General features: G+C 65.8%; 4 protein-coding genes across 4 annotated transcripts; 1 reads left to right on the top strand and 3 right to left on the bottom strand.

Annotated features, from left to right (window-relative positions):
- Positions 1-299: 299 nt before the first annotated feature.
- Positions 300-9,394, top strand: STIP1 (stress induced phosphoprotein 1). Its single transcript, XM_050339237.1, is given in 16 exon segments — positions 300-408; positions 759-1,802; positions 4,708-4,917; positions 5,110-5,251; positions 5,527-5,668; positions 6,162-6,264; positions 6,266-6,319; positions 6,910-7,036; positions 7,118-7,220; positions 7,299-7,419; positions 7,493-7,589; positions 7,676-7,800; positions 7,963-7,999; positions 8,211-8,314; positions 8,642-8,814; positions 9,171-9,394. Coding segments are annotated over 15 exon segments (2,640 nt in total). The 5' UTR covers positions 300-408; positions 759-773; the 3' UTR covers positions 9,244-9,394.
- A 364-nt stretch (positions 9,395-9,758) lies between these two features.
- Positions 9,759-15,609, bottom strand: LOC126652482 (fermitin family homolog 3-like). The gene is made up of 14 exons (XM_050339238.1): positions 15,408-15,609; positions 14,443-14,676; positions 14,021-14,155; positions 13,791-13,926; positions 13,361-13,463; positions 13,048-13,155; positions 12,584-12,709; positions 12,249-12,298; positions 12,005-12,123; positions 11,414-11,520; positions 10,734-10,958; positions 10,498-10,622; positions 10,211-10,352; positions 9,759-10,136 (listed from the first exon to the last, which is right to left on the bottom strand). Exons 1-14 carry the CDS (start codon positions 15,607-15,609, stop codon positions 9,963-9,965), a joined length of 1,986 nt encoding a protein of 661 aa, XP_050195195.1. The 3' UTR covers positions 9,759-9,962.
- Positions 15,610-16,888: 1,279 nt separating this feature from the next.
- On the bottom strand, positions 16,889-20,155 carry LOC126652478 (signal-induced proliferation-associated protein 1-like). The gene is made up of 7 exons (XM_050339231.1): positions 19,788-20,155; positions 19,545-19,614; positions 19,310-19,397; positions 18,699-18,797; positions 18,145-18,214; positions 17,992-18,064; positions 16,889-17,775 (listed from the first exon to the last, which is right to left on the bottom strand). The coding sequence occupies exons 1-7, from the start codon at positions 20,153-20,155 to the stop codon at positions 17,551-17,553; spliced, it is 993 nt and encodes a 330-aa protein (XP_050195188.1). The 3' UTR covers positions 16,889-17,550.
- Positions 20,156-20,241: 86 nt separating this feature from the next.
- On the bottom strand, positions 20,242-25,633 carry SIPA1 (signal-induced proliferation-associated 1). Its single transcript, XM_050339230.1, has 8 exons — positions 24,928-25,633; positions 24,645-24,766; positions 24,126-24,311; positions 23,611-23,785; positions 23,102-23,205; positions 22,569-22,726; positions 21,103-21,931; positions 20,242-20,742 (listed from the first exon to the last, which is right to left on the bottom strand). The coding sequence occupies exons 1-8, from the start codon at positions 25,631-25,633 to the stop codon at positions 20,242-20,244; spliced, it is 2,781 nt and encodes a 926-aa protein (XP_050195187.1).
- Positions 25,634-25,723: the final 90 nt, after the last annotated feature.

Genomic DNA, 25,723 nt, shown 5'->3' with positions numbered 1-25,723 from the left:
GGGGTATCTGGGGCTTACACAGGTGTTGATTGCGGGGGCATCACCTGGGTCCCCTCTTGTGGGACAGGTCATGTGACCCCTTGTGCGAGGACAGGGCTGATGCAAGGGGGCCCCTGGGGCATGAGGGTCCCAGGGGTGTCCCCTAACGAGATGCTGCTAATGAGAGGGGTGTTCGTTAGCAACGCTGGTAATTGGCACCGGGGGGGGGCCTGGACACCTGGGTCCTGGCAGGTTTGTCATGAGGGGGGCTGTCACAGGAGGACCCCCCGGCTCACACTCCCTCCCCACTAAAAGCGGCCCCCCCGGCGGGGCGGGGGGGCCATGGAGAACCGGCACCGGTAGCGGTGGCCCCGCACGAGGACCCATCGCACAGGGACGACCGTTGCACGAGGACCGAGGTGGACCCAGGTAGGGCCCTACCCCACCACACCTGGACGCCTGGGCCCCCCTATGATGATGGGGGCCTGGGGAGTTCCTACTCTTGCTATGGGGTCAAGGGAATCCCCTACAGGGGATGGGCTTGAAGGGGTCTGTGAACTATAGATATTATTGAGGAGATGCCCTATAATGGGAGGGAGGGGTGTCCCTGCCCTTTCTAGGGGGTCAAGGTGGGCATTCTGGGCCCCCTATGGTGGAGGGGTGCTGAGGTGGGGGCACCTGTCCCATATTTGGGATCAGCATGGGGCTGGGTCACGGCACCCAGGTCCCCCAGGGTGTATCCCCACCCCACTGTCCTGACACCTCCCTCCAACCCACAGGACCCCCACGCACCCATGGCCCCCCCTTCCCCTTTCCTTCCCCTCTTCCCCCTCCCTCCTCCACCCTGGGCGCTACGGGGGGGGCCATCCCCACCCCTGACCGCTGTCACCACCGTCGTCCTCGTCGCCGTCGCGGCTGTCGCAGCCTGTCCCGCCGTGTGTCGCTGTGCCGGCGGTCGCGTCTACTGCAATGACCGGGGGCTGACAGCCGTGCCCGAGGGGCTCCCGCCCGGCGCCACCACCCTATTCCTGCAGAACAACCGGATCGGCGACGCGGGGATCCCGGCACGGCTGGGTCGGCTGCCGGCCCTGCGCGTGCTCTACCTGTACGCCAACGCTCTGGAGCAGCTGCCGGCACACCTGCCACCGGCACTGCGGGAGCTGCACTTGCAGGAGAATAACGTGCGCGGGCTATGCCGGCGGGCGCTGGCGCGGGCGCCGCTGCTCGAGCGCCTACACCTGGATGACAATTCGGTGTCGGCAGCCGGCATTGAGGAGGACGCCTTCGCCGAGAACCGCCGCCTGCGCCTCCTCTTCCTCTCGCGCAACCACCTAAGCAGCGTGCCGGCCGGGCTGCCGCCAGCGTTGGAGGAGCTGCGCCTGGACGACAACCGCATCCACACCATCCCGCTGCGCGCCTTCGAGGGGCTGCCGGCGTTGCGGCGCCTGGTGCTGGACGGGAACCTGCTGGCCAACCAGCGCATGGCCGACGACACCTTCAGCCGCTTGGGCAACCTGAGCGAGCTCTCGCTGGGCCGCAACGCGCTCGCGGCCCCACCGGCCAACTTGCCCCGTGCGCGGCTGCGCCGGCTCTCGTTGGCTGCCAATGCCATCAGCCACGTGCCGGCCGGCACACTGGCACGGATGAGGGCACTGGAGCGACTGGACCTGTCGGACAACAACCTGACAACGCTGCCACGGGGACTCTTCGATGACCTGGGCAGCCTGAGCCACCTGGGGCTGCGCAATAACCCCTGGTTCTGTGGCTGCAACCTGGCCTGGCTGCGGGACTGGCTGCGCCGCCGCGCGCCGCCGCGCCTCGAGGTGCGCGGGCTGCTGTGCCAGGCGCCCGCGCGGCTGCGGGGGCTGCCGGTGGGCGAGCTGCAGGGGGAGATGGACGCCTGCGAGACCCCTGCCGCAGGGGCCGGGGGGGCTTCCCCTGGCATTGCAGCCGTGTCCCCAGTGGCCTCAAATGGTGCTGTGGCCACCTCACCAGGGGCTGCAGCCACGCCTGGGCTGTGGGTGCAGGCAGCACCGGGGGGGGCCCTGCGGGTGCGGTGGCCGCCAGCCCCTCCCGGTGCATCCCTGCGGCTGAGCTGGCTGCGGCCTGGGGGGGTGCCGTGACCGAGACGCTGGTGCGGGGGGAGCGGGGGGAGTACGTTGTGCGGGCGCTGCAGCCCCGTGCCCCGTACCGTGTGTGCCTCGCGGCCCTTGAGCCCCCTACTGCCCCCCCGCTCTGCACGCAGGCCCGTGCTGGGGCCGGGGACCCCCCTCCTGGCTCCTCTGGTGCCCCAGCCGGGGACACCCCCACCATGCTCCCCCCGGCTGCGGCTCTGGGGGCATCAGCAGCAGCGGCTGCCGGGGTGATTCTGGGGGTGCTGGGAGGGTGGTGGAGAAGGAGGAGGAGGAGAGGGGGGCTTGAGGGGGTCCCCCCCCCACCCCCCAAAATGAGCAGAGCAGGGCGGCTGCCACTGCGGCCCCTACGGCCCCCTGATGAGGGTGGAATACGTACCGTGTACCCACCCCCGCCGCCCCCACTGCCCCTCCCCAGCGCTCGGGGGTACCGGGGGGGGCAGGTGCCCCATGGCGGGGGTGAGGGGCGGGGGGTCCTGATGGGGAGGCCCCCTCCTCCTGGGAAACCCCCATGTGTTGGGGATCCCCCTGGGGCTGTGGCCACTTGCCCCTGCTCTGAGGACATTTGGGGGGACCCGCCAGGGAGCTGAGGGGAGGGGTCATCCTGCACCTCTTCCACTTCCCTTTTGGGGCATTTTGGCTTTTTTAAGGTGTTTTTTTGGCACTGCAGCTTTTTTGGGGAAAACGGCAGATTTGGTGCAGGAATGGGATTAGGGGCAGAGACGGACCCGACAGCCTCAGTCCCTGCAGGACCTCCAGGAGGACCCCAGGCCTGGACAGAGCCTGGGCAGGTGGGGGCAGAGGGGACCCGGGGTTGGGGTGGTCACCTGCTGCCCCTCCCCAGGTCTCTGCCCCCTCCCTTCCCCCCGTGAGGTGCCTTCACCCCTCCCCCTGCCCCTGCCGTTGGATTTGGGGAAAAAGGACCAAAATCAGGAAAAATCGACCCAAAAGGGCCGAGGGGGACCCTGACCCCCAAATAAACCCAGCGGCTCCTTTTCCTGCCAGCGCCTCTTTCCCATGGGATTGGGTAGGAGGCTGTCACCCTGGGGGGAGTTCACACGAGGGGTCTCACGGGGAGGCGGATGGTGTGGGGAGGATCATATGGGGTCACTTAGGGTAACGAGGTGGTGGTGACACAGGGATCCCCTGGGGTAGGATGAGCAATGGGAAGTTTGGGGAGGTATGAGGCCTTGCACAGGTGCTGGGGGGGGATCATGTCAGGGGAGGGGGATCACGCCTGGGTCCTGTCAAGGTCACACATGTGTCACTCAACACCCCCCTCCCCATCACCAGGGACCACCTGCCTCCACCTACATGACTCCCCTTGGCCTCCGGGAGGGTGGGGGGGAGAACGTGTGCAAGCCCCGCCGCCTGTGCAAGACCCTGCCCCTTGTGCAAGACCCCGCCCCCTGTGCAAGACCCCGCCCCTCCCCCGAGACACGTTCGGCAGGTAGACCTCCGCGCCGCCGGGGGCGCACTTCCTCCTCCGCCCATCCCCCTTCCCCATGATAGACGTCACTGGCAGCCAATGGAGGAGTGGAAAATTCCAGAAGGGAGAGCGGGTACCGGCCAATGGGCATCCGGCGCTGGGCGTTGCGGCCAATGGGAGCGGGCGAGGGCGGGCCCCACTGCAGACTTCCGGCGGGGGCGGGTCTGGAGGGGGCGGGCACCGTTTCCCCCGGTGGCCAATGGAAAGGCGGAAGCGCGGGCGGTGGCCAATTGGAGCGCGCGCGCGGGGGCGGGCGGGCGGGGCCGACGGCCAATGGGACGCGGGGGGTGGGGCCGGGGGGTTCTAGCAGCTTCCAGAGGGCGGCGCGGGAGCGGTGCGGGAGCAGTCGCGGCCATGGAGGAGGTTTGAGGGGGACGAGGGGCTTTGGAGGGTCCTGGGCATCCCGAAGGCTGGCGGGAGAACCTTAGGGGCGTCTCGGGGGGTCCCGGTTTGGGTCTGGGGGGTCCTGGGGAGGGGGCCTGATGAGGGTCGGGGGGCCCTGGGGAGGGCGGCGAGGGCCCTGAGGGGATCGGAGGCCCCGTCCGGGGTCGGGAAGCTCCGAGAGGGATCGTGGGGCTCTGAAGAGCTTGGAGTAGTTTCGCGCTGTTTGGGGGTCCCTGGGGTGTCTCGAGAGAGTGGCGAGCGGGGCCTAGGGGGAGCTGAGGGCACCGTGAGTTTTCGGGGCTTTTCGGGGTCCTTGAGGTGGGGGGAGGGGCTGGAGGTCGGTTTCGCGTTGTTTGGGGGCCCGGGGCCCCGGCTCTGTCTTCACATTCTTCTGTTTTTCTTCCTCCCTCTCCGTCTGTACTGTGTTTTCCCTCAACCTTCCACCTTCCTCACTCACTCTTCCTCCTCCTTTCTTGGTCCTCTGGCCTTTCTTTCTTCTCGTGCCTCTCGTCCCTCACCCTTTAATCCTCATCGTTTTCCTCACATCTTGCTGCTCCCGGTACTTTGCTCTTCTCCTACCTGCTCCTCTGCCCTCCTCTCCTTCCTCTTTCTCCCTTTCATGTTCTTCCTCACGGCCTTCTTTTCTCCTTTCTCGTCTCCTTTCTCTTCCTCCTTGCGCTCTCCCATTTCCCGCGGTCCGTGCCTTCCCTCCGTGTCCCTTAGGCTCAAGAGCTGAAGGAACGGGGGAACCGGGCGCTGGCGGCGGGTGACGTGGGGGCGGCCGTGGGACACTACTCGGCCGCCATCGCGCGGGACCCCAACAACCACGTCCTGTTCAGCAACCGCTCGGCCGCCTACGCGCGGCTCGGGGACTACACCCGTGCCCTGGCCGACGCCTGCCGCACGCTGGAGCTGCGCCCCGACTGGGCCAAGGTGGGGAGGCTGTGGAGCCCTGGGAGCTCTGACCCTGGAGGTGCCCCACGGGGTCTGACCGTAGGAGTCCCCCTTGCTTGTCCCCCAGGGGTAGTCGTTGATGCTGGGGCATAGGAGTCTCTGCTGTGGCAGGGGTCAGGGTTCCCGTGGGGATGTCTGATCCCGGGGTCCCTCTTTGCTCCCCTTTCCCAGGGGTATTCACGGAAAGCAGCAGCGCTGGAGTTCCTGCAGCGCCTGGAGGAGGCCAAAGCCACATATGAGGAGGGGCTGGCACGGGACCCCGGGAATGAGCAGCTGCTGCAGGGCCTGCGTGGGGTGGAGACACGGCTGGCGGGTATGGGCTGCTCAGGAGGGCTCTGAGGTTGGCCTGAGAGGGGTTGGGGGGTTTAGGCCTGAAAAAGGGGGGGTGACAGGGGGCTGGAGGGGCTGCAGGGACTGGAGGAGTTGCTGGGAAAGCTGCTTACAGGTCCCTGTGAGAGGCTTTGGGTGGCCCTGAGGGGTTTGGTGTCCCTGGGGAGTTCTTCAGGTTTTCAGAATGAGACTGGGCATCCCAGGGAGGTTTTTTGGAGTCCCTATGAGGGTCCCTGACCTCCCCTGACCTAATTTCAGAGCGGAAACTGCTGAATCCCTTCAGTGCCCCTGACCTGCTGGCACGACTCGAGGGGGACCCCCGGACGCGGGCACTGCTGGGGGACCCTGAGTACCGGCGACTGCTGGAGACGCTGCGCAGCGACCCGGGGCAGCTTGGGGCGTCAGTGCCGGGCCTTGGGGGGCTGGGAATGGGCCTCGGGAGGCCGGGGTGGGCTGGGAATGGGCCTCAGGGGGCTGGAGTGGGCTGAGAGGGGGCTCTGGAGGACTGGGGTGGGGATGGGAATGGGTTTGGGTGGCTTTGGGGTAGGGCTGGGGGGGGTGTAGGGCTGAATTTGGGGGACTGGGGGATGTGTAGCCAATTTTGGGGACTTTCAGGGAAGTAGCAGGGCGCTTGGGTGGGGGCCAGGGTACACCTTTTGTGCGTGCTCCTCCCCTGCGGTATATCATGGTGTGGATTTCCAGACACCTCCTTCCACGTTCCCCTGCCCCCACAGAAGGTGTAGGACCCCCAGGGTTGGGGCCAGGGTTCAGGTTTTGGGGTGCCACCCCCTTGGGGGATGTTGGGGTGCGGATTATGGGATGCAGCCTCCCCGGTGGATATCAGGGTGTGGATTTTGGGGCACTTCCCCACGCACCCCTGCCCCTCCCACCAGGAAGCTGCAGGACCCCCGGGTGATGACGACGCTGAGTGTGCTGCTGGGGGTGGAGCTGAGCGGGGCTGAGGAGGAGGAGGAGGCCCCCTCCCCGCCACCCCCACCCTCCGCCCCTGCCCAGCCCCCCACCCCAGGAGCTCCCCCAGAACAAGCAGGAGGTGAGGGGGTGTCCCCAAAACCTGTGAGGAGGGGAGGGAGGTATTTTGAGGACACACAAGTCCCCTGCGTACCTGAAGGGCAACACGATAGACAAGGCGGGTGGGCGGGTTTGGGGCAGCTGAGGAGAGTTCTGGGGGGCTGTAGGGCAGGTTTTTGGGTGCTGGGGTTATGGTTAGGGGATTTAGGAGCAGGTTTTGTGGTGCTGGGGGAGGAGTTGGGATTCATGGAGGGTCTCAGCCAAGTTTGGGGGTGAGGTTTCCCTACCAGTTTTAGGGTGGTCTCCCTGTAGTAGGTGCAGCAGGAGAAGCAGTGGGATGATAGAGGGGCTAGCAAGCTTTTGAAGGGGTCCCAGCCAGTTTTGGCATGACCTCCCCCATCAGGGACAGCAGGAGAAGAAAGCTGGGTGACGGGAGAGCAGGTTTTGGGTTTTAGGAGGGAGTCACAGCCACTTCTCGGTGACACCCCCTGCCAGTCTCAATGGGAGCACGAGCTGCGTGATAGGGGGGCTGGCCAGGTTTTGGGGGTCTGGGCAGCAGATTTTAGGGTTTGGGGGGTCCCAGCCAGTTTTAGGGTGATGCCCCTCCATCAGGCACAGCGGGAGAAGGAGCTGGGCAATGCTGCCTACAAGCGGAAGGAGTTCCCGGCAGCGCTGGAACACTACACCCGAGCTGAGCAGCTAGACCCCACCAATATGACCTACGTCACCAACCAGGCTGGTGCGTGACCCCTCGATCCCCTCTGAGCACCTCCAAAACCCTAAAACCCCCCTGAACCTCCAAAACTGCCCCGAAACACAGCTGTGTACTTCGAGATGGGCAACTACGAGCAGTGCCGGACACTGTGCGAACGCGCCATCGAGCTGGGCCGGGAGAACCGGGAGGACTACCGACAGATCGCCAAGTGAGTCGGGAGGTTTGGAATGGGGGTTGCCCTCACTGGTTCCCCCCAAATCGACCCCTGACACCCCATTTCCCCCAGGGCATACGCACGGATCGGGAACTCCTACCTGCGCGAGGAGCGGTACAAGGATGCCATCCACTTCTACAACAAGTCCCTGGCTGAGCACCGCACGCCCGATGTGCTCAAGAAGTGTCAGCAGGTGATGTGGGGGGTGCAGGGAGAGGGGGGGCAGCCCTCCTGGGCACCCCTGAACCCCCTAATTGCTGCTACAGGCTGAGAAGATCCTCAAGGAGCAGGAACGCTTGGCCTACATTGACCCCGATCTGGCACTGGAGGAAAAGAACAAGGGCAACGAGTGCTTCCAGCGAGGTAGGGGGGGGGGCTCTGGTGGGCTGAGGGGGTCCCGCCCTGTGTTTGGGGGATGACAACAGGTGGGGGGGGGTGTCCTGTTTTAGGGGATTACCCCCAGGCCATGCGGCACTACAGCGAGGCGATCCGACGGAACCCAAATGAGGCCCGGCTCTACAGCAATCGTGCCGCCTGCTACACCAAACTGCTGGAGTTCCCCCTTGCCCTCAAGGTACAGGGCGGGGGGTGTCTGGGCACTGCATTGAGGGGCTGGAGGCTGGCCTGGGGCGGTAGGAGGGATCTTGGGGCTGGTCTGAGAGCATGGCGCTGGTCTGAGGATATGGGGGTCAGTTTGGGGTTCTTGAGATGGCCCTGAACTTGCTTTTTCCCACAGGACTGTGAGGAGTGCATCCGCCTGGAGCCCACCTTCAGTGAGTGGAGGACATGGGGGGGAGTGCTGGAGGGGCTAGGCCCTGCCCTTTCTTTCCTTTGCCTTCAGTTATCTCTAACTATAACTGTATTGCTTTGTCTTTGCTTCACCTATACCTCTGTCTGCCCTCACCTGTACCCACGTATGTCCACCTTTCACCTGTACGCATGTGTTCCTCTCTCACCTGTACCTTTGTGCGTCCCCCCACCCAGTCAAGGGCTACACGCGGAAGGCGGCGGCGCTCGAGGCCATGCGTGACTACACCAAGGCCATGGAGGTTTATCAGCGTGCCCTGGACCTTGACCCCACTTGTAAGGTTAGCTCGTGACCCCCTGAACCCCTGCTGACCCCTGTGACCTCCTGTGAGCCCCTGCTTACCCAGGACCCCCAGGGGCACTGCAGGGCCTGAGAGTACAAGCAACTTGTGACCTCCGTGACTCCCCAGCCCCCTGTAATCCCCAGGAGGCAGCCCAGTGGCAGTGACACTACCTGGGGGTGCAGCATTCCCTGTGACCACTCCTGACTCCTGTGCCCCCCACTGTGATCCCTGTCACCCCCAGGAGGCAGTGGAGGGGCAGTCAGTGGCATTGCCTGGGGTTACAACATCCCTGTGACCCCCCACAATCTTCCCTGTGTCCCCCAGGAGGCAGCAGAGGGGCAGCGGCGGTGTCTGCGGGCGCAGCAGCAGCGCTCAGAGCCCCCTGAGGAGCTGCGGCGCCGGGCACTCGCTGACCCTGAGGTGCAGCAAATCATGGGGGACCCGGCCATGCGCCTCATCCTCGAGCAGATGCAGAAGGACCCCCAGGCCCTCAGCGAGTGAGTCCCCAGGGAATTGTTCTGGGATGTTAACAGCCACCCTGCAGTGGTCACTGAGCCTTGAAGGGGCCACACAGAGGCCCCTGCGGTTGAGGGGGTCCCCAGCTGTCTCTGAGGTCGTCTTGGAGGTCCCCAAGGTGTGATGGGGTATCGATGCCCATCTCTCACAGCTCACTGAGTCTCCGTGAGGCCACCCAGAGTCCTCACAGAGCTACTGGGGAGTTGCCCAGCACGGCCCGAGGGGTGTCAGTGGGTGTCCCCAAGATGTGGAGGGGTGTTCCAAGGGGCGTCCCAGGCCTCCCCCACCCATCCTTGGGTCCCTTCTGTGCCCATGCTGATCCCTGGTTTCCCCCCAGGCACCTCAAGAACCCTCTCATTGCCCAGAAGATCCAAAAGCTGATGGATGTGGGGCTCATTGCCATCCGGTGACCCCCCAAACCCCGGGGATCCCCCTACGGCCCCCCCCGGGGACACCTCGACCCCCCCAGGGGGGGTAAGGGGGCGCTGCCCCTCCCTCCCTCCATCCTGTGTTGGTTCTGGGGTGATGTGACCCCAAATAAAGAGCAGAGCAGTGGCCCAACCTTGTGGGACTGGGGAGGAGGGGAGAGGGCTGAGGGTCTCCTGGAGGGTGGCAAATGAATGGAGAAACGGGGGGACAGCCAGGAGGAAAGTTGGTGTCCTGGGGCTATTTGGGGAGCCAGGAGGGACACTGGGATCCTGTTGCACAAGGACAGTGAGATGAGAGCCTCTGAGGATTGTGGGGGTCCAGACCACTCATATGAGGACTCAGAGTTGTGGCCTTCTAGCACGAGGACAGGGTGTGACCCTCTTCCGTGAGGATTGTGGGGGGTCCAGACCTTTCATACAAGGACAGTGAGAGCCCCTGCCACGAGCCTGGAGTGTGACCCCCCCTCCTTGCCTGTGAGGCCCAACAGACACCGCCATTCCATTGAGCACAGTGAGTACATTCAGCTCCATCACACCAGTGTTGCACAAGCCTTGAACGAGTGCCTTGCACAGCAGGAGGAGGAACAGAGGGTGCAAAAGTGCTGCTGTGGGAGGAACAGGGATGAGGGGAGTTGAGGCTGGTGCCAGCAGCAGGATGGGGGCATCTGCATGAGGCCACTCTTGCACGGGGCCTTGGGGCATCAGGGGTTGTCCCCCCCTTCCATCAGCCGCCTCAGCACATCAGGGTCTGAGGGCTGCCCTGGCCGCTGCCCCCCTAGCGCCAGAGACCCCCCCAGGAACTGGTGCAGCACCCGGGGGGCTGCCGAGAGCACCCGCAGCCCCAGCGTCACGTCCCCAGTCAGACACAGCCGCACCTGGGGGGAAAAGGGGCCGGGGGTGAGAACCAGTCCACTTCCAGTGCTTCCTGCTCTCCTCCAGTCCCCAGTACCTGCTGGCTGTCCCAGTTGACATCCCACTGACGCAGGTCGCTGTGCCTCCAGCTGCGGGTAATGGCGCCAGAGCCAGGATTGATCCGGAGCAGCTGTGAGGGGCCCACAGCCAAAATCTCATCACGCCCAGCACCCTGGAACCTGTGAGACGCCCCAAAAACACCTGGGACCACTGGAACTTCTGGGCCTCCCCAGTGTTGCCCCAGTCCTGAGCAGTTCTGAGCAGTGCTCCCAGTGTACAGTACCTCAAAGTGTGCCAGCCCCCATCTCCCAGTGCCCCCAGTACCTCACCATGAAGTACCCCAGCCCAAACCCCGGCAGCGCCCTCCAGGCCTCCACGAAGCGCAGCCGGGCCTGGCCTGGGGTCAGTGTCCCCACACGGTGCAGAACCTCCAGCAGCTGGCGGGTGAGCTGGGGGGCGGGGGGGGGCATTGTGAGGGAGGGCAGAGTGGGGAGGACTCCTGTGCCCCACGGACTGGGGGAACAGCAGGGGGCTTTACAAGGATGGGGGGGACCCAGTACCTGCTTCGCCTTGAACTTGCGCTGGAAGCGGTGAGGCAGCAACTGCTGCGGGTCTGGGGGTGGGCGTGAGAGGGCCCAGGGAGGCACAGTGGGGTCTTCCCTCCCTTGCTGGACCCCTAGGACCTCCAGGACCCCCTGAGCCTCCGCCCTGAGTGACGTGGCTGACAGGGACCCCCCACGCGAGGCCAAGCGGCACCCGGCAACCCAACGGGCATACTGGGGGGCCTGGGGGGGAAGGAGTGTCACACCAGCTCCCTGAGACTCCTCAAAGATCCCCAGAGAACTCTCCCAGGACCCCTCAAACCCCCCAGAACTCCTCCAGGACCCCTTGAGCCCCCCAGGACTCCCAAACCCCCTCGGGACTTATCAGAACCCTGAGAATGCAAAAAAAAACCCTGAAACCTCATACCCCCCCACCCCCACCAAGAGTCCCTCTGAGATCCCCCTCCACCAGAACCCCGGGACCCCTCTAACCTTCCCCTGCCCTGAGCCCCCAAGAACCCTCAAATCACCATGAGATAGCCCCCCCAGCTGCCCCTGGGGACCCCTCAAATACTCCAGGACTCCCCGAACTCCCATGTCCCGTTCCTCCCACTTCCCAGTGGGGCCCTCCCATAGTCCCTGTGGTCTCCTAGAGACCTCAACACCCCCCACCACCCCTCTCCTCCCTCCCCACCCACATCACGGCAGCGCAGGAGGGTCTCGCTCATCCCCTCCGGCGTCGGCACACGCAGTCTGATGCAAAACTTTTGCGCCCTCAAATCCACGTCAGGGGTCACCTCACAGCCTGGGGGGTGGAGGGGTTAGGTGGGCCTGGGGGAGCCCAGGAGGGGAGTTGGGGGCATCCTAGAGGGGGTCTGGGGAGGCTTTGGGACTCTAAGGGGGACCTAGAGGGGTCCTGGGGGGAGATCGGGGTGTTTCCAAAGGGTATGTGGGCAACTCAGAAGGGGAGCTGGGGGTGTCCCAGGGGCTCTGGAGCAGAATTTGGGAGTCCTGGTGGGGTCCCAGAGGGAGATGGGGGTTCCTGAGGGGGTATCTGGGGGCCCTGGGGGAACCCAGGAGGGCAGTTGCCCTTGTTCCAGCAAGGTCTAGGGGGGAAACTGGGAGTCCTGAGAGGTGGTCCCAGAAGAGTCTTAGGAATCCCATGAGGGAGGAATGGGGAGGTCCCAGGGGATTTGGGGGTCGGGGGGGTGCTTCTTGTGGAAAGGTCTCAGGGTGATTTGTGAGTGCCAGAGGGAGTCTGGGGGCCCTGGAGGATTTTGAGGTCTCACCATGGAGGTTGAACTGCTGTGAGCCCTCCCCCGATCCTGGGAGGCTCCGGAGTGACAGTGATGACCCGGAGAGCACGGCCCGGGCAGGTCGGGACCCCCAGAATAGCCAACGGGAGGACCTGGGGGTATCCCGAGTTTGGGGGTTGGGGGGGGGTCAAGAGGGACCCCCAGAATGGCCAGGATGAGGGCCTGGGGGAACCCCAATTTTGAGGTCAGGAAAGGTGTTTGGGGGTTCTGGAGGTACCTGTAGATCTCCAGCTCCTCCACCAGCTCAGGGGCAGCTCCGAGCTCCTCCTGAGGACTCCCTCAAACCTCAGTGACCCCCACTGACTCCCAGTGCCCCCCACCCCAGCCCCAAACAGATCTTACCCCTCCCCGCCTCACAGTACCCCCCCAGTGTGGCCAGAAGAGGGCCCCAGTATCACCCAGTGCTCCTCAGGGCCTTCCATATACATCCCAGTGCTCCCCAGTCCCTCCAATCCCCTCCCAGTGCCCCTTAGTCCTCCCCAAATGCCCCCCAGTGCCTCCCAGTGCTCCCAGTACCCCCTGCCCTGTGTCTCCCAGTGCCCCTAGTCTCACCGGCAGAATGGCCGTCCCTTGCCCCCCTAGGCTCAGCTCCAGTTTGTCCAGGGCTGTGTCCAGGTCCTGGGGCTCGAGGGGGCCCTCCGGGTCCCCATCACCCCCCTCTGCCCCATCTATCTGGTACTGGGGGGTGGAAAGGGGTCATGTGGGGGTCAGGAAAATTGGTGGGGGGTCACAGAGGGGTCAGGGGAGCTAGCAGGTGTCAGGAAAATTAAGGGGGGGGGGATCTCAGAGGGGTCAAGGTGAGGGTCAAGGGGGGACTGGGGGGTCCAGGGGTGTTTGAGGCTCAGGGATGTCCAGGAAGCTTTCGAGGAGTCTGGAGGGTTCTTGGGCGTTCCAAGGGATCCCAGGGAATCCGGGATGGATTTTGGGGTACAGGGGTTTTGGGAAGGGTCCCAGAGGATCGGGGTGGGGGGAGTCAGTGGAGGTGTGCCCAAGTGTCCAGGGGTGTTTTGGGGTACCTGGAGGGCAGCAAAGAGCAGCATCTCCTCCTCGGTGCAGTCAATCTCCTCGGCCAGGAGGGCCCTGCGTGCCTCCTCATGCAGCAGAACAATGCGCAGCCCACCCTCCTAGGGGGGTCACAGTGTTGGGGCATGGTGGGGGCACCCAGGGGGCTTTGACCCCCACGGATCCCCAAACCCCCCCTCACTAGGTACCCATCAGGGACCCAGAGGGACTCCCTAACCCCCTTCTGAGGGGTGTTGGCGCAGTGACATGGGAGGGTGGGAGGTCCCTGGGGGGTTTTGGGGATCACCAGGGGGGATTTGAGAGTACCTGGGGATCCAGCCCCATGGCACAGGGGTACTTGAAGCGCAGCAGCAGCTCCTCGTCGTCCACCACGTCCTGTTCCATCAGGGACCTCGAGGTGTCCAGCCACCTGCGGGAGAAGCGGGGAGGGTGTGCAGGGGATCCTGCGCGTTCGGCCCCGCCTACAAACCCCGCCTAGATCTGAGCTCCGCCCGCAAACCCCGCCCAACCACACCCGAGCAAACCCCACCCCCAACAAGCTCCGCCCCAGCAAGTCGTGTCCCGTCCCCACCCACCCTAAGCCTCGTCCCCCGCCCCGCCCAACAATCCCCAACCCCGCCCCGATCCCCGCCTTGAGCCACGCCCACACATCTAACCCCGCCCCACCCAGCGAGTCCCGCCCCATTTTAAGCCCCGCCCACCAGACAGGCACCACGCCCGCGGCTCCGACCCTCACCGCGCGTGCAGCTGCGCGAGCCGCACGAGGGGGTTCCCGCGGGGGCTGCGCGGGGGCGCGGGGGGGTCTCTTCCCCCCCCGGGGGTCACCAGGGCCCGGAGCTGCTCAGGAGGCAGTACAGGGGGAGAGGCCTCATCTGGGTGGGGGGAGACAGGAGGTCGGGGAGGGTGCGAAGGACACGGGGGGATCCAGGCCCCACGGTCTCCCACCGTTCCCCCGCCGCCGCTCACCTGCCCTCGGCCGCAGGTGCGTCAGGTCCAGGTCGGGGGGGGCCTGGGGGGGGGCGCGACCCTTCCGCCCCCGCCCCTCCCTCGCCACCTCCTTTTCTGGACGCAGCAGCGAAAGCTCCTCGGGGTGTCGGATCCCTGCGAGCCCCCCCACCCCGCGCACAGTGGGACCCCCAGCACCTTCCCGGAACCCCTCAGTGCCCTCCGGGACTCCTCGAGACCCCTCGGCACGCCTTAGTTCCCCCCTGAGATCCTCCCGGGACCCCCCAGACCCCTCCATCCTCCCCAACCCCACTCCATCGTTGCTCAGAGCTCTCTGGCCCTCCCAGACCACCAAAAGCCGTCTCAGACACCCTAATCACCCCTCAAACCCCTCCAGTGACACCCCCAAGTTCCCCCCAGCGCTCCCGGACCCCTCGACGCACCGAGCAAACTGCAGACCCGCGCCACTGCCCGCCCGGGGGTCCTGGCGAAGTTGAGGTGCAGCCGCAGGACACGCCCCCCCGGGAGCCGTAGCCGCAGCGGGCGGTGCCGGGGGACAAAGCGGAGCCGGGAGCCCCCCCCGACACCCAGCGCATCCAGGGGGGGCCCGGGGGGCAGCAGCCACCGCCGCTGCTGCACCCACCACAGCGCGTGGTCCGACCAGTCCCGGGCCTCCCCTGAGGGAAAGGGCATCAGGGGAGGCTGGGGGTGGGTATGAGGGGGCTGGGAGGGGGCGGTAAGGTGCCATGACAGGGGGATGGCCACGAGGGGCTGAAATAGGGTCAGAGGGTCAGAGCTAAAGGGGTCTATGGGAGGTCCTGCTGTGCCCCCAAACCACATTGTGGGGGCTATAGGGGGCCTGTAATGGGGCAGTGGGGGTCTATGGAGGTCTCTAATGGAGGATGTGGGAGGCTCTTGGGAGCTATGAGGAACTATAGGGATGCTATGGAGGGCTGTGAGGAACTGGGGTGGGGTTAGGGGTTGCTAAGTAGGGGTTATGGGGGAATTGTGGAGTTCTGCGAGGTTTATAGGAGTCCCACTGTACCCCCAAACCCCATCGGGGGGGCTCAGAGGCTGTGGGTCCCGTGGGGGAGCCACCCTTGGACCTATTTATAGCCCATGAATCCCTTATCACCCTGGCCAGGAAGGACCTGGGGAGGGGAACCTGGAAGTGGGGGGACTCTGGGACCCCTCGATAAGGGCTTGGTATCCCCAGACCGGATCCTCCCCCAGTCCCCTCTCTCAACCACATGACACTTCAGGGGGGCAGGATGCCCCTACAGCCCTTTCATATGGGGCCTGGAGCTGTGGAGCCTGGACACCAGGGTCTGGCCCCCTGCCACCGTGGGGCACAACTAGGGGTCAGGGCTGTGGATCCCGGCTATGGGTCTGGCTGGGAGTCACTCACCAATGGTCTCCACGATGAGGTGCATGAGGCCACCGATGTGCAGGTCTCCGGTGACATGGAGGGGAAGGATGCGGAGGGCTGCCGGGGGGCTGGGCTGCCCCATGGCATCTCCTTGCCCCATGGCATCTCCCTCCTCCACCTCCACCTGCAGCTCGAAGGAGCCATCAATGTCCTCCCCACTTGCTGTCTTCAGCCCTGCCATCACTCCGTCCCTTCCCAAGGGTGTCTAGAATGTTCCTGCCCCACGTCCCACCCCACCTCCTTCCCCACGGCACCCTGGACACTCGGGTTCACCCAACACCATCCCCACCCACCACAGAGGAAGTTGTGATGGGGAGGAGCCACAAGGCCCGGACATTGGGGTGTCCCCCCCCCGCCATGACACCCACCAGGGCCACAGGGCCGGAACACCAGGGTCCCTCATGTGGGGATATCCCTGTCCTCCCATCCCCCCATGCTCCATCCCTCTACTCTCCCCCCAGCTGGGACAGGACCTGGGAACCCACCAAAGTCACCCCCCTCGTACACTCCCAGGACACGGTGTTCTCATGAGGTGGGGGTCTGGCTCTTCCCGGGGTCACTCCACAGGATCTTTGGGAAGGGGATGGAGCTGGCAGAACTCTCCAGCCTCTACATGAGTTGCAGGACATGAAGCAGAGAATGAGGCAGGAATAAGCAGAGAATGAGATAGGAGGGGGGCAGGAATGAGGCAGGGAATGGAGCAGGAAGGAGGCAGGGAATGGGACATGGAATGGGGCAGGAATGGGCAGGGAATGGGGCACGGCCAGCCAGAGCAGGACTGGGAATCCCAGGAAGAGCCAGGGACACTTCCCGGGGTCTGGAAGGCTGAGGCAGAGAGGCCAGAGCTGAGCTCGGAATACGAGGAATCACTAAAAGAATGTTGGACCGGAATGGGGGTCTGACAGTGGGCCCCCACCAGCATGGCTGGAAAACCGGGACAGGCGGAGCGAGGCGGCTGAGGGCTCTCCCCAGCCCGCGGCTTCCCCCAGCCCCTTCTCGGCTCTGAGGAACCGAGACAGGAAGTGGGGAGAGGATCCACCCTGGGGGAACAGGCTGAGCCCTTGCCATGGTACTGGGAATGTCCCGGTGGTCCTGGAAAGACTGTGACTGACTCTGAGTGTACTGAGAAGGGCTGAGAGGGACTGGGAGGAGTTAGGGGTGGACTGGGATGGGCTGGGAAGTGATAGCAGTGGACTGGGAGGGACTGGAGTGAACTGAGAGGCTCTGGGGAAGACTGGGAGGGAATGGGAAGCACTGGAAGGGACTGGGAGGAACCTATGGCCTTCTATGGGGGCACTGGGAGGGGATTGGAAGAGGACACTAGGAGGGACTTGGATATACTTGGATATACTGGGGAGAACTGGGAGGGACAGGCTATGTGGGGGGGTAGGCCTGTCTGTCTCTAGGGATGCAGCCCCCTCCCCCTTTCACCCCTCCCAATCACAGGCTGGGGCTGCCGAGGCCAAAGGATTTTATTGTTGGGGAGAGATTGGTGTGGTCCCAGCACATCCCCTCCGGGGGGGTTTCCAGTGTCTCCTTGGGGAAAACACAGGGAGACGGAGAGGGTCCAGTGTCACATGGAGGGACACAGGGAGGGTCCACTGTCACATTGGGGGGACATGGGAGGGAGTCACAGCTTGAGTTTCACAGTTAGTGGGGGCAGACGGTGAGCTGTGAGTGTGCACAGGGTGAGCGTGCAAGGGGGGCTGTGCACGGGAGGGCACTGCCAGCATGTACGAGGTAAGTGGCAAAGGGTTGGTGTGCAAGGGTGCTGAGCGTGTCTGGGATGGACACCATCGGCCTGGAGTGGGCATCGCTGGCACATGCCAGGCGAGTGTGAGCGAGGTGTGAGCGTGCAGGGGACCTACAGGATCGGTCTGCATGGCTGTGAGCGTGTGTGGCACGAGGATGGTGTGTGCACGGCGTGTTCATGGCATGTGACTGCAGTGAGTGGGCCCAGGGTGGGAGTGTGCACAGCATGTGTGCAGCATGTTCATGGTGAGTGCCCAGGTGAGTGTGCCCGGGGTGACTGTGCCCACCTGACCGTGCCATGCCAAGGGGCTGCTGCAGTCCCAGAGTCCTGTGGAGTCCCACAGAAGTCGGAGGGTCTCCCTCGGAGGTCTCAAGGGGTCTTGGGGATTGTCAGGGGATCCCTGGGGAGGTCAGGGGGTCCCCCCTGGGGGCTGTTGGGGGGTGTCAGAGGGTTTGGAAGGTCCCCGGGGGAGTGCAGCAGCCGCGTGACCCGGCTGAGGCGTGCGTTCGCATCCTCCTGGCCCTGCTGCAGCCGCCGGGTGCTGCGGCGGAGCCCCCGGAGCTCGGCCCGGAGCCGCTGCTGCGCTTCGTGGCCCTGCCCCACACAGAGCCACAGGTCAGCCTCCTCAGCGTTCCCCCAGTTCTCTCCCAGTATCCCCCCAGTGACTCCCAGTACTCCCCATTTCTCCTCCAGTGTTCCCAACTACCCCCCAGTTCTTCAGCAGTGTCCCTCTGGTGCCCCCCCAAGTTCCCATCGAGCACCACCTGTGCCTCCCAATGTCCTCCCAGTGTGCCCCCCAGTGCCCCCCACCTCCTGCAGACCCTCCTGCAGCCGCTTCAGCGCCGTCTCCAGTTGTGCTACCTTCTCCGAGAGGCTCCGGGACCTGGGGAGGGCACGAGGGGGTATGGGACCCTGAAGGGACTCCCTCCACCCCCCTAATCCTCCCAGCCTCCCCCTTCATACTCATCCTCAGGGGCCACCGGGCTCAGGTTCTGCTGGATCCCGATGTTGGGGGGCTCTCGGAGCTGATGCCCTAGCAGGGGGAAGCGAGGGAATGTAAGACCCCTACATGGAGGACCCTGAGATCTCCCCCTTCATGACCTTCCTCATTCCCATAACCACTGAGATACCCCCCTTGCTGATCCTTCCCATTCCCACAACCCCCAGCCCCCCAACTCCCTCAGCTCCCCCTGGTCCCCCAGGATCCCCTCACCCCTTGGCCCCCCAACCCCACAGACTGACCTTAACCTGCCCATCTCCTCCATCTGCCAAAGGCCCCCAGACCCACCCCAGCCCCCCAAGCCTCTACCCTTGTCCCCTAGGCCCCTCACCCTCTCAGCCCCCCACCCCCAAGCTCCCCCAGATCTGCCTCCCATCCAAAACACCGCTCAACCCCCAAGAAACGGCTTCCAGGACTTTCCAGCCTCCCCAAACCCCCTTCTCTCCTCCCAGGCAATGGCCTGCAGGATCCCCTCAGCCCTTCCAAAGCCCCCCCAAAGGCCCACGGGGCCCCTCACCCCCCTGAGCGATAGCCTCCAGGACCCCACTGCAGGCCGTGGCCAGGCGGGCGATGAGCTCCCATTCCTCCTCCTGGGGCTCCCCAGACCCCGACAGCACTGGTTGGGGGGGCAACAGTGGGGGACACCAAGGGAACTGGAGGGGACCCCTCCAGAGGATGGGGGACAACCCCACAGGACAACCCCCTAGCACAGGGGGCATGGGACAGGGACACCCCTCATGGGATGGGGACACCCAGGGGACAGGGCCACCCAAGTGGTGGGGGGACGACCCCCAGGGGACCCCCCTCCACGGGATAGGGTACAGCCTCAGGGGACAACTATATGGACAGGGGTATGAGGATGAGGGGAGATACCCCAGGGGATGGGGACACCCCCAGGTGAAGGGGACCTGGGCTGGGGACACCTCAAGGAGATGGGGGGGCCCTCAGGGGGCAGGGGCCACCCCTGTAAGATATGAGACATGGGACATGTGATGGGGGACACTCCCCCCCACTGGGACAGGGACATCCCATGGGGACATGGGATGGGGGATGGACGGGGGACACAGAAGGGGACATGGGGTGAAAGAGGGGAGGGACACAGGGAACACAGGGGTCCAGGCCACTCACGCCTGCCCAGGGAGTGCCGCAGCGAGGGGCCCAGGGGGAGGTTGGGCTCGTGGGGGGCCGCAGGACCACCAGCATCCAGAGAGGGACCCTGGGGACAGGGAGAGTCAGCAGGGGCACGGGGACACTGGGAGGGGCACACAGGGACAGGCATGGGGGGACAGGGGACATGGTAAGGTCAGCAGCGTCATGGGAACGTGGGGCACAGGGGGGAACACAGGGGGACAAAGGGACTCACCGGGTCACTGGACTGGGTGGGGCTGTGGTGTGGCAGCAACAGGTCAGGCGTGGAGTCAGCCAGGGGGGGCCTGGGGAGTCAGGGGGATCATCAGAGTGAGGGTTAGAGGCATTCATGGGAGGGCATGGGATTCCTGAGGGATCTGGGGGAGCGGGGGTGGTCCCAGGGCTTGGGAGGTGGGTTCCAAGGGTACTGGGGCATCCCAGAGAATTTGGGGGATTTCCCATGTCTGGTGTAACTCACGGACTGGGGGGGCATCCGGCTGGGCTCTTGAGGGTCCCCAGGCTGGGGAGGCCACCCGCAGGGGGAAAGGGGGTGCTCTCCTCGTCCAGTGCCAGTGAGCGCAGGAGCTGTAGGGTGTTGGGGTGTAGCCCCCCTGGGCCCACCCCATGATCCCCCCTGTCGCTGTCTCCCCCTGAGTCACTGCTGGTGTCCCCGATATCTCCTCCGAGGTCCCCGATCCCAGGGTCCCCCCCTGCACCCCGGCCCTGCTCCAGCGAGCGGGCATAGAGCTCCAAGAAACTCCTGGGGGGCAGAGGTGGTGGGGACGTGGTGGGGGGAGAGTGAGGACACTCTGGGGTGTCCAGGTCCGAGTTCCACTTGACCCGCATGTCCCTGCCCTCCCCACATCCCCCCAAGATCCCCCGTGCCACCCAGTTCCCCTCATTCTGCCCCCCACTGCTCCCCCATGTCCCTCTCAAACCCAATCCCCCACTTTGTCCCCAAAGGCCCCCTGTGCGCCCCAAATCTTCCCATGCCTCCCCCCGTCCCCAATCCCCCTCACTGGCCCCACCTCCTCTATTTCCCCAAATGCCTCCCGTTTCCCCCCACTGCCCCCCATTACCCTTCCAACCCCAATCCCCCCTGTTTCCCGCTCCCCCCGATTCCCCCCAGGACCCCGCTCGAGCCCCGTGTCCTGCACGCACAGCCGGGGCCGCCCGTCGCGATCGGGAGGCAGCAGCGTCAGGGGGCCCGAGGGGTGCCGCAGCAGCGCTCGCAGCAGCCGGGGGTCCCCGTGGGGGAGCGGGCGGTGTCCCACGCGCAGCAGCCGCGTCCCGGGCCGCAGCCCCGCAGTCTCGGCGAACGAGAACCGCGTCACGGCCGTCACGACCCCCGAGGCGTCCACGCGGAACCCCCGGCGGCCCCCGGCCCCCCGTGGCAGCGCCAGCTCCCGCGCCTCGCACCCCCGCGTTACCGCCTGCAGGGGGGACACACCGGGTCGGAGAGGAAAGGGGATCCCGACAGAGCCCCCGGCACCTCTCATCCCCGCATCCCAACCTGCAGGGGGTCATCGAGTCGGGGGCGTTCGGGGATCTCTGGGGGGTGACCCAATATCAGTCCATGGGAACCCCAACACTGACCCCACAGGGCACCCTATGGACAATTGCCCTTTCTGAGCCCCACAGCACACCCACATAGCCCCCCACTGCACCCCCGCATTGCCCCCCAAGCCTGACCCATTGTCCTCCCCACTGCCCCCCTTATTTCCCCCCCCAATTTGCCCCACCATCCCTGCCCCACCATCCCCCGCCCCCCCATTGCCCTCTGCCCCGCTCACCTGAAGCCTGGCCACCACCTGTGGGGCAGCGCCATGGGGCAGTCGCAGCCCCAACCAGTCGCCCGCCCCATAGAAGATCTCAAGTCGCCCCTCGGCGAATCCCCAGCCCAGCACGTCCCGGCATGCGCAGCTGAACAGCACCCCAGGGGGGAGGGCGACTGTCCCCGGGTAGGGGGCAGCGTCCCCTGAGGGGGGGGCGGTCATCCCCTCGTTACGTGGGGGTTCCCCTTGCTGTGGGGCGACCGTCCCTGGGTGGGGGACGACCGTTCCTGAGTGGGGGGGGAGCACCCCCGGGTTTAGGGGAAACTTCCCCGGCTGGGGGGCGATCGCCCGTGGGTGGGGGGCGACCGTCCCCTGGTCACGGGGCAGATTCCCTGGGTTGAGGGTGAGCCACGCGGACTGGTTGGTGACCACCCCGGCTGGCGCGGCGACCACCACCACCCTCTCCGCCGCTACCCCCAGCAGACACGGCACCTCGGCCCCCTCGGGGCCCCCCTGAGCGCGTGCCCCCCACACCAGTGCCCCCGCCACCGCCGCGCCTCCCGCACTCCCCGCGCTCCCCCGGCGGCGCGCCCCGAGGGCGGGCAGCCCCCGGGGAGGCGCAGGCAGCGGGGCCCCCCCGCCGTGGGCGCGCAGCAGCTCCTGCAGGTACTGGCGGCGGGTGCGTGCGGCCATGGCCCCCAGGCGGCCCCCCCGCGCCGCCGCGTTCTCTCCGTTGATGGCCTTGGCCAGCAGGAACGGGCGCAGCCCCGCGCCCCCCAAAAAACGCTGCCCTGCCGCCAGCGCTGGCCCGAACGGGGGGGTCTCCTCTGGCCGCACCACCGCCACACTGCAGAGAGATCCCCAGAGGGGGTGGGGGGGCGGTTAGGGACCCCAGAATGCGCGTGAGACCCCCAGGAACCAGGAGAGACTCCCAGAGCCCATGAGAGACCCACGGAGCCCAGCAGGGACTCTCCTAGGGAACTCTGCCAGATCCCCAAGGCACAGGACAGATCCACAAGAACCAGGAGAGACCCCAAGGGATTGGGGGAGACTCCCAGGAATCCCAAGAGTCCTGTGACACACCCAGAGACCCTGGGAGAGACCCCAAGAGCACATGTAAGCATTACAGGGCTCATGCTGGCCCCTCCAGTCGTCATGCAAACCCCCAGACCCCGTGCGAGCCCCCCCCAGGGCCCATGTGAGCCTCTCAAGAACCATGCATCACCCCCAAAGGACCAGGAGAGACCCCCCGCCAGTCCTTGAGAAGCTCTCCAGCCCTGCATGAGCCATTGGGAACCCCCAGACACCCCTGTGTAAGCCTCACATCCTTCAGGAGCCCTTCGGGATCCCCAGATCCCCTGTACAATCTGAGACCCCAGCACTAATCTGAGACCCTTGGAGACATCCAGACCCTCTTTAGGATCCCCAAAACTCCCTGTATGAGCCTCCCAACCCCTGAGAGCCTTGGGGAACCCCAGCCCCACCTGTAGGCGGTGTGGGGGGTGCAGGGCTCGTGCACCCGCACCACGATGAAGATGTGCTGGAAGTGGCTGCGCAGGGCACGGGGGGAGAAGGGCCGTGCCCCCGGCTCCTGGAACACGATTGTCACGATGTCATTCCCGATGTGCCGCTTCCTCAGCAGCTGGTGGGGAAAGGGGGGAGTCAGAGGCCCAAAACTGACCGGGGGGGCAGAGAGAGGGAGCCCCTACAGACTGCTGGGAACACCCAGCATCCCCTCAAAAACCTCTGGGACCTTCAGACCCCTCCAGCTGCCTTAGAACTTCCCAAACTCTCATGGAATCCCCCCAGCTTCCTTCCAGGAATCTCCCTATTGCCCTGGGACTCCTGGACCTGCTGCCACTTAATGGACCCCCAGCCCATGACCCCAGGGACCCCTGTGACCCACCCCTACCCCATACCTGCTGAGGGTTGCAAGGGGTGAAGGGCGGCATGGGGGCACCCCAGACCCTATGGACCCCCAGTACCCCCGCCATGATCCCCCCACAATCCCCTGTACCTGCTGGGGGTTGCGGGGGGTGAAGGGCAGCATGGTGCTCACGTGGAACATCACCTCGTAGCCATGGTACGTCGTGTACAGCGAGTGGGTCCCGGTGGAGTCAGCTGGGGGGGCACGGCCTAAGCCCCTACTCTGCCAGAGACCCCTGGCCCCGTGGCCCCTCAAGGCCCCATGTCCCCAGGTCTCCCTGTATCCACATCTCCACATCCCCAGCCCCATGTCCTCCCCTATGTCCCCCATATCCCCATGTCCACCTATCCCCTTGCGTCCCCCATGCCCCGTCCTCCCTGTCCCCACTAAGTCCCTATGTCCCTTCCCCCATGTCCTCATGTTCCCCCCATCCCCTGTGTCCCCATGTCTCTCTATCCCCACAGAACCATGTCCCCATCCCCGTGTGCCACGTCTCCCATGTCTCCCCCATCCCTCCACATCCCTCCGTGTCCCCCCGTGTCCTCGTTTCCCACCCTGTCCTCCCATGTGTCCCCGTGTCCCCATGTCCCGGATCTCACTGCGGGTGTCCAGCTGTGCCCGGTACCCCCCGAAGCCGCGCAGCCTCACGCGGGTGCCCAGCAGTGCCAGGAACTCCTCGAAGGCAGGGCCGGGCCCCTCGTTGTTGTACATCTCCTCCTCAGAGCCCTGCCCCCCCCGGCAGTACAGCACCCCCACCTTGCGCTGCCGGCTCACCTGGGGGGAATGGGAGATGTGAGTGGGGCACAGGGAGTTCCCGGGGAGCGCACAGGGAACACACACAGATCCCTGAACACCCTCGACAGCCTCCCACGAGCACCTGCACTGGTGCAAACCCCATCCTTGTGTAAACCCCGTCCTCGTGCAAGGCCTGAACCCTTGCAAATCCCACCCTGTGCACGCCCTATCCTCGTTCAATGTCCACCTTTGTACAAGCCCTGCCCCCGCGTGAGCCTCAGGCCCGGTGCAACGCAATCCTTGTGCAAGCCCCCCCCAACACAAGCGTCCCCCACACAAAGCCCCCTCACTCAAGCCCCTCCTCTTGAATGAGCCTCACCCCCTGTTCGTCCAGCTTGAGGAGGGTCTCCTGCACGGCGGGAGAGGGGGCGAGGCGCAGCCCCCCCACTGCCAGCCCGGGCAGCACCAGCTCCAGCAACTTCCGGGGGGGTACCCCCCGCACTCCAGAGGGACGAGATCCAGGGGGCAGCGCCTCTTCCAGAACCGACCCCCGCAGCGTCCGTGGCTGGGGGGGGATACAGGAAAGGTCAGGGTGGGGGCACCTTCATGGAACCCCTGCACTACCCTCGGCCCCTCTGGGCACCTCTGAGACCTCCCAGCCCCTGATGTTCCCCTGAAGCCCATGGGGATCACTCCATAGGGCCTTTGGGACCCCCAGGTCCCCTCACACCCCTGACTTTCACCCATCCCCCTGAACCTCAGCCACCCTAGAACGTCTGAACCCCCTCATCCCCTTGTACCCACCCAGTCCTTCTGTGACCTCTGGGCCTCCTGATTCTCCTGGGCCCCTCAGCTCCCTCCCTCCCCCCTGGACACCCCCCAGCAGCCCCCTGGTCACCTGGCAGGTGCGCAGGATGATCCTGTGCAGCACCTGGGCCCGAGGTCCCTCCTTCTCCTCCCGCCGCAGGGACACGGCCACAGGCCCCAGCCGAGGGTCCTCACCCAGCAGGTTCTGGTGCTCTGGGAGCGAGCCAGGGGGGTCGGGGAGCCATATGGCCCTTCCCAGCCCCCCTACAGCTCCCTGTGCCCCCAGCTGATGTCGCTGCCAGCAGGTTCTGGTGCTCCGGGGGATCGGGGGGGAGGGACATCCCTCCCACACCACTTCCCCTGCCCCCCCTCACCTTTCCCATAGAAGTACTTGCGATAGTACTCGGCGCCGTCGTCGCTGTGCTCGATGGGGTGGGGGGGTCGCGCCCCCGCCGGGGGCTCCTCCAGCACCGCCACAGCTGCATTCGGCAGCTGCCCGGGCCCGGGGGGGCCGCGGGGGGGGCCCAGCCCTGGCTCCTGCTCCCCCCCCGTCTCGCAGCAGAAGCGGGGACAGCTCAGCACCAGGGCCTCAGGGTCGGAAGGAGCGCCGGGGGGCCCAGGGGGCTCCTCGGGCTCCAGGTGGGCAGCGGAAGCCCCCGAGGTGGGGCCCGGGTCGACCGGGGGTGGCTCGGCCGGGTCGAAGAGGATGCTCTGCACGTCGTAGTGAGCGAGGAGGGGGTTCCAGGGGGGGCGGGGGAAAAAATCGGGGTCACCCCCGCCGGCCGCAAGTCCCAACAGCAGCAGAGGGTCGCGGAAGCGGGGGGATGTAGGGACGCCCCCCCCGGCCGCCTCCTCGTGGCTCTGGGTGCGGGCCCGGGGGGACACCATCCCCGGAGACCCCTTCTCCTCTGGGGACCCCCCAAGGGCCGCCTCGCTGCTGCTGCGCTGCATGGGGGCGGCTCCCCCCGGCGATGTGGGCGGCAATGGGGTCCCCGCGGCCGCGCTGGGGGGTGCGGAGGTTGGGGGTGGCCGAGCCGAGGGGCCTCGCATCTTGCGGAGGAAGAGGTCGTCGGACTGCATGGCCCCCCCAACACACACACTGTGTGTGTCCCCCCTCGGGACCCCCAGGGATCCCCCCGAAATTCCTTAGGACCCTTCTAACACTCCTTG

This window comes from Myiozetetes cayanensis, unplaced genomic scaffold (genome assembly GCF_022539395.1).
Source record: "Myiozetetes cayanensis isolate MyiCay16 unplaced genomic scaffold, myiCay2020 scf89, whole genome shotgun sequence".
Taxonomy (NCBI): Eukaryota; Metazoa; Chordata; class Aves; order Passeriformes; family Tyrannidae; genus Myiozetetes; species Myiozetetes cayanensis.
Note: the sequence above shows the minus strand (reverse complement) of the source record. Positions and strands in the feature narration are given on the sequence as shown.